The following is a 7,100-nucleotide window of genomic DNA, read 5'->3' as shown; positions in this document are numbered from 1 at the left end:
CAGCAACAGCAGCAGCAGCCGCAGCAGCAGCAGCAGCCGCAGCAGCAGCAGCAGCAGCAAAGGCGGAATGGCTGCTAACTAAACTATGGCACCCGCCGGGGTGGCCAGTTGAGAGTTCGTGAGGGTTGCTGCAGCAGCTGCTGCAGCAGGCGCTGCTGCTGCTGCTGCTGCTGCAGCAGCAAAGTTGCTGCTGCAAGGACAAACCAACCGGGGGTCTGTGTGCTGCAGCGTGAAGGCGCAGCAGCAAAAGCAGCAGCAGCAGCAATTCTATAGGCGCCACGCGATGTCTTCATCCAATGGAAAAGGTCCTGCCTTGCAGCAGCAGCAGCAGCAACAGCAGCAGCAGCAGCAGCAGCAGCACCAACAACAGCAGCATGAGCAGCAGCAGCAGCTGCAGCAACGGCAACGCGAAGAACAACGACAACCAGTACAACAGAACCATCAGCAGCAGCAGCAACAGCAGCAGCAGCAGCAGCAGCAGCAGCAACAGAAGCAGCAGCAAGACAGGCAAGGAAGAGGGAGACGAGGTCAGGCTGTCTCGCTGCCTGCTGCAGCAATTCTATCCTTCAGCCGCTACCGCCCCAAGCCGCAGCAGCAGCAGCAGCTTCCACCACGACCTCCGCAGCAGCAGAAACGAAGTGCAGCAGCAGCAGCAGCAGCAGCAGCAGCAGACAACGAACCTCATGGCTTCTTGCTGGCAAAGTGTCGCGTCCTTGTGGGCCTGCAGCAGCAGCAGCAGCAGCAGCAGCAGCAGCAGCAGCAAGAGGAACACCCACTACCGCAGCTGCAATACATTAGAAAGCATCGCTCTGATGCTCTAGGTGAATAAAACCCTAAACCCTAAACCCTAAACCCTTTGATAAACAGCACCTCCCTCGTTTCTGCTGCTGCTAATAATGATGTTGCTGCTGTTGTTCTTGCTGCTGCTGCTGCTGCTGCTGCTGCGGTTGCTGGGGTTGCTGGTGCTTGTGCTGCTGCTTCTGCTGCTGCTTCTGCTTCTGTTTCTACTGCTGCTGCAGCTGCTGCTCCTGCCGTTGCTGCAGAGGTTGACGGTGCTGTCTTGTGTGTTTGTGTGTTGCTGCTGTTGCTGCTGCTGCTGCTGCTGCTGCTGCTGCTGCAGCATGGGGAGAGGTTTGCTGCGCGATTCGCTTTCAGTCTGCTTCTGAAGAACTCCTCTGCCCTATTTGCCTGGAGGAAGCAGCAGCAGCTGCTGCTCTCCTGACTCCCAGATGCGGACACCGTAAACCCTAAACCCTAAACCCTAAACCCTTAAACACTAAAACCCTTAGCGCAACCACCTGCAGACATCGTAAACCCTAAACCCTCGGATCAGCCCCAAATCCAACACAGGATGCTCACCCTAGTCCTTGAAAACCCTCCGTGGCACTTAAGGGTTTAGGGTTTATTTAGGGTTTAGGGTTTAGGGTTTAGGGTTTAGGGTTTTGCAGCTATATGCGGAACCTGCGCCTGCCGAATGCTGAGTGTTGGGGGCCCTTCGCGATGTCCGCTCTGTCATCAACTGGTTGCTGCTGAGGAGTTGAGGCCCTTCCTGCTGCATCAGGCAAACCCTAAACCCTAAATCCTAAACCCTTGTTCCTAAACCCTAATAAAGCGAGAGTGTCTGCGTCCGGCGCAGCAGCACACTTGCGGTTTCTCCCGCTTGGGTTACTTTCCCTTTTAGCTGTAGGGTTTAGGGTTTTGATTTTCTTAGGGTTTAGGGTTTAGGGTTTAGGGTTTAGGGTTTAGGGTTTGGGTGTCTGTTCAGTTCGCCCCTATTGTTGAGGGAAGCCGCTCTACCTTTTGTCTCGTTACTAGGCCTTCAAAAAGCCCTTATATATATTTAAGTGCTTCTTTTATTGCTGCTGCTGCTGCTGCAGCAGCAGCAGCAGCTGCTGCTGCTGCTGCTGAGTCGCCTGGGGCGCTGGAGCAGGCTAAGGCGCTTGTTGCTGCTGTCGAGAATGCTGCTGCTGCTGCTGCACTGCAGCAGCAGCAGCAGGAACAGCAGCAGCAGCAAATCAACCTTCCTCCCCCAGAGTCCTCGTTTCGTACGTACTCTAAACCCTAAACCCTAAACCCTAGCCTTCCTTTCTACGCGCATCAGAAGACCTCCGGCGATAGCGCCAGGCCTCAGGCAACAGAGTAGGGTTTAGGGTTTAGGGTTTAGGGTTTAGGGTTTAGGGTTTGCATTCAGATGCATTTTTTAACTCCGTCGCCTATGTTGAGGAGCCCCATCGAATTTGGATGGACCACCTCAGAACCCTCGGTAACCCTAAACCCTAATTCAAACCCTAAACCCTAATCCAAACCCTAAACCCTAATTCAAACCCTAAACCCTAATCCAAACCCTAAACCCTAATTCAAACCCTAAGCCCTAATTCACAGTTCACAAACCATTATCTGTTTCGGCGGGGGCTGTTGTTGAGAAGACGCAGCAGACGCCATGGAGGGAGGCCTGTAGGGTTTAGGGTTTAGGGTTTAGGGTTTAGGGTTTGCGTTCAGAGGGGCGGATGCTAAGTTGCCTTGAAGGACCTGATGAAGACCCGGAGGCGGCGAGAGAGCTGCAAGAAGTAAACCCTAAACCCTAAACCCTAAACCACCGCTCTGCACCAGCAAGAACACAGGCTAGCGAACTACTTATGCAGGTTTAGGGTTTAGGGTTTAGGGTTTAGGGTTTAGGGTTTAGGGTTTAGGGTTTAGGGTTTGGCTGTTGGGGATGGTTGACTCTGCTGCCGCAGGCCCTGCATTTTGCAGGGGCTCTCGCAGACCGTGCGGCAGCAGCCAAAAGCAGCAGCAGCAGCAGCAGCAGCAGCAGCAGCAGCAGCCAAGCGGTGCAGCCTCTTAAGCCGTTGCATGAGCGCATGCAGGTAAATTGTTGAGGGTTTAGGGTTTAGGGTTTAGGGATCTCCGCAGTGCCGCAAGGTGTAGGCTCTATTTCGTGGTGAGGGTGTAGGGTTTGGGGTTTACGGTCATGAGGGTTTAGGGTTTAGGGTTTAGGGTTTGCGGTCTGCTCTTTGCAGGTCTTCACGAGGCTGCTGCAACTGCTGCATGAACAGAGACTTAAGGGGTGCTGCTCCAAGCAGCAGCAGCAGCAGCAGCAGCAGCAGCAGCAGCTAGCGCTAGAAGGAGTATCGGAGAGCAGCAGCAGCAGCAGCAGCAACAGCAGCAGCAATGGTTTCTACTTTTATCAGGCAGCAGACGGGCAGCCAATATTTCTTCACCCTTTCTGTTTTCAGTAGGTTTTAGGGTTTAGGGTTTAGGGTTTAGGGTTTAGGGTTTACAGGGGGTGGAGAAAGCAAAGGGGCAAGAGCGTAATAAAGTGATTAGGGTTTAGGGTTTAGGGTTTAGGGTTTAGGGTTTGTTTGCAGGCTGCTGCTGCACGAAGCAGGAGGGGACCCTTCTTTGCTGCCTCCCGTATTATATGATGTTAAGGTTGTCTCGCTGGAGTCAGTGCAGCAGCAGCAGCAGCAGCAGCAGCAGCGGCGGCGGCCGCAGCAGCAGCAGCAGCAGCAGCAGCAGCAGCAGCAAAGGCAGCAACGGCCCCTCAGGCTGTTAGAACATCTCCCTCTAAACACTTCAGCCAGCCTTGCTGAAGTCGCCTTAGGTCAGTCATCAGGGTTTAGGGTTTAGGATTTAGGGTTTGGGCTGGGGACGGGTTCTTGCGAGCTGCAAGCGGGCTTGGGGTGAAGCTTAGGGTTTAGGGTTTAGGGTTTAGGGTTTAGGGTTTATGCGTGTGGTTTTGTAGATGGTTGGGTATCTCCGGCGACGCTGCAGCATTTTGAGGTGCATGAAACCCTAAACCCTAAACCCTAAACCCTCGGGGTTTGCTTCCCGTTGAGGCGTAGACTATAAGCTTTAATGTTCAGCGTTTTGCTTGCTGCTGCTATTACCTCTGCTGCTGCTGTTTATGCTGCTGCTGCTGCTGCTGCTGTTTATGCTGCTGCTTCTGGTGTTGTTTGCAGGCTGGGCTGCGGCAGAGGGAGCAGCAGCGCAGGCAGCAGCGGCAGCGGCAGCTGCAGCAGGAAGCAGCAGCAGCACGGAGAGCAGCAGCAGCAGAAGCTGCTGCTGCTGCACTCAATGCGCCTGCAGCAACAGCAGCAGTGCAGCAGCCGCCAGACGACCCCTCAGCCTTTCCCTCTCTGTCAGCGCCTACAGCAGCAGCAGCAGCAGACGCTGCTGCAGCAGCACCAGCAGCACCAGCAGCACCAGCAGCACCAGCAGCAGCAACAGCAGCAGCAGCAACAGCAGCAGGAAGGTCTTTTGCTGGTGTTGTTGCTTTTTCGCCTGACTTCAGAGAGGCTACGCCGGAGCAGCGGCAGCTGCACTTCCCTTCTCTTGCTGCTGCTGCTGCTGCTGCAGCAAACCCTAAACCCTCTAAGGCCAAACCAACTCGCGGCAGCAGCAGCAACAGCAGCAGCAACAGCAGCAGCAACGGCAGCAGCAACGCCTCTAGAACAAATAGGAGGGGATTTGCTGCTAACAAGCCATCACCCCTCAGCCATTTTTATGGGTCGCAAACCCTAAACCCTAAACCCTAGCGACTGCAGCACTGCTGAGGTGTAGGCCTTAGGGTTTAGGGTTTAGGGTTTAGGGTTTACGGTTTGGCACTGCAATCAACGTATCAGAAACGAAAGTAGAGGCGCATCAAGTACCTGCCTATACACCTAAAAATTCAGAGCTGCCTATACACCTAAAAACTCAGAGCTGCCTATACACCTAAAAACTCAGAGCTGCCTATACACCTAAAAACTCAGAGCTGCCTATACACCTCAAGTCAGAGCTGAATGTAAACCTCAAGACAGAGCTGCCTGTACACCTCAAGTCAGAGCTGCCTGTACACCTCAAGACAGAGCTGCCTGTACACCTCAAGTCAGAGCTGCCTATACGCCTCAAGTCAGAGCTGCCTATACACCTCAAGTCAGAGCTGCCTATACACCTGAAGACGGCTTTTTCAGTTTTTGTGTTTCGAATGAATTCAATAAAAGCGAAGGGTTAGGAATTTCGCTGCTAAACCCCCAACGCCTCATAAACCCTACACCCTAAACCCTTCCGGGGGTTAGGGTTTAGACAAACCCTCAACCTCACGTAAACCCTAAACCCTTATCTTCTCCAGAAGACAATGCAGTGAAGACTTCTCAACATTCCGCTGCTCCTGGGCGGCATATTTTAACTAGGGTTTAGGGTTTAGGGTTTAGGGTTTAGGGTTTAGACAGCACACTCATCGGGCTGCAACCCACTGCAGAAAACAAACAGCAAACCCTAAACCCTTCTTGATGAGCGTATGGATTTTCTCCTAAGGAAATACCGCTAGCGTTTAGTGTTTAGGGTTTAGGGTTTACGGTTTACGGTTTACCGTTTAGTAATTAGGGTTTATGCTTTAGGGTTTAGTTTTTAGGGCTCAGGGTTTAGGATTTAGGCTTTAGACTTTTGGCTTCAGGCTTTAGGGTTTACTGTTCAGGCTTTGCTGTTCAGGGTTTAGGGTTTAGGGTTTAGGGTTTAGGGTTTAGGGTTTACTTCTTGGAAGTCTTTGAGGTCAACGATGCCGTCTTTATTTCTGTCGATTTCTTTGAAAAGTTTGCGGCAGTCGCTCTCTGTTGCGCATGTAAATTTATTTGTTTTCAGCAGTTTTAATATGCCGTGCACGCCTAACGTCTTCTTGCCTTGTGCGTCTGCCGCTGCGTGCATATATTCAGCAAATATATATTAATAATTATATTTTAAATATAATATATATATACATTATTTATTATATATATATAATAAATAATATATATATGTATAAAACAAACAAACAAAAAAATTAAAAATAGAAAGAAACTACGGATAGCAATTCGTGTTTGAACGGAACAGTAAACCCTAAACCCTAAACCCTAAACCCGAAACCCTAAACCCGAAACCCTAAACCCTAAACCCTAAACCCTAAACCCTTACTCGCGAACTTTTCAAATTCGAGTTGTACGTCGACTCCACTGAAACCCTCAAACCCTTCCTTCAGGATTTCCTTGTCAAGCTGCACAGCCAAACCCTAAACCCTAAACCCTAAACTCTAGTTCTATAAACCCTAGATCTCAGCAAACCCTAAACCCTCACCGAAGCTTTCTAAACCGTGTTCAACGCAAAACCCGCAAAAGGGTTTGGGGTTTTGTAGATGCATACCGCATGGTTGTTATAGGGCTAGAGGTTAGGGTTTAGGGTTTAGGGTTTAGGGTTTAGGGTTTAGGGTTTAGGAGATGCTTCTTGCCTCATAGAGCGCCTCCACGAACTCTCCGAAGTCAATTAAGTTGTTCTTGTCCTTGTCGTACTCTGCAGACGTAAACCCTAAACCCTAAACCCTTACCCTAAACCACCGCAGTGCGTTGGTTGTGTTGTAGGGTTTAGGGTTTTAGAAAACGCTTTACACCTAAAGAGTTGGCTAGCGTTAAGACCCTCAGTTTAGGGTTTAGGGTTTAGGGTTTAGGGTTTAGGGTTTAGGGTTTAGCTCCTGGCGAACTTGCTGTTCACCTGCCTCTAGTGCTTAGGGTTTAGGGTTTAGGGGCTACGCTCTACCTGTCGCCGTCCCTGTTTAGGGTTTAGGGTTTATTAGGGTTTACGAATTAGGGTTTTATAGGGTTTAGCAATAGGCGTTATTAGGGTTTATAAGGGTTAATTAAATAGGGTTTATTAGGGTTTATGAATCAGAATTTGTTAGGGTTTATGAATTAGGGTTTATTATTGTTAATTAAACAGGGTTTATTAGTTTAAAAGAAAGTAAAAGGTTAAATTTACGCTCGATCTTTTGTATTTTATCTAAAGAGAAGTCGCCGCGCTTCTGTAAATCCGCTTTGCTCAGTCTGCCGTCGCCGTCGCCGTCAAAACTGTCGAAGACAAACCGCCACTCCTTCAAATCTGCATGCGCAACAAATTATATACTTTTATTATTCTTTTCTATTTCTATTTTATTATTCTTTTTTATTTTATTATTATTCTTTTCTACTTCTTTATTATTCTATTTCTATTTCTATTTTATTATTCTTTTTATTTTATTATTATTCTATTTCTATTTTATTATTCTTTTCTATTTCTATTTTATTATTCTTTTTTATTTTATTATTATTCTTTTCTAC

At 49.4% G+C, this 7,100-nt stretch overlaps 1 protein-coding gene across 1 annotated transcript; it reads left to right on the top strand.

Annotated features, from left to right (window-relative positions):
- Positions 1-283: 283 nt before the first annotated feature.
- On the top strand, positions 284-6,277 carry EAH_00044040 (zinc finger (C3HC4 RING finger) protein, putative; the record flags this gene model as incomplete). The annotated part of the gene is made up of 13 exons (XM_013394885.1): positions 284-821; positions 1,449-1,522; positions 1,766-2,045; positions 2,192-2,263; positions 2,500-2,567; positions 2,736-2,864; positions 3,018-3,232; positions 3,366-3,601; positions 3,743-3,780; positions 3,960-4,507; positions 4,726-4,914; positions 5,505-5,599; positions 6,228-6,277. The coding sequence occupies 13 exons, from the start codon at positions 284-286 to the stop codon at positions 6,275-6,277; spliced, it is 2,532 nt and encodes an 843-aa protein (XP_013250339.1).
- Positions 6,278-7,100: the final 823 nt, after the last annotated feature.

Source organism: Eimeria acervulina, genomic scaffold (genome assembly GCF_000499425.1).
Source record: "Eimeria acervulina Houghton genomic scaffold, Eah_scaff601, whole genome shotgun sequence".
Lineage (NCBI taxonomy): Eukaryota > Apicomplexa > Conoidasida > Eucoccidiorida > Eimeriidae > Eimeria > Eimeria acervulina.
Note: the sequence above shows the minus strand (reverse complement) of the source record. Positions and strands in the feature narration are given on the sequence as shown.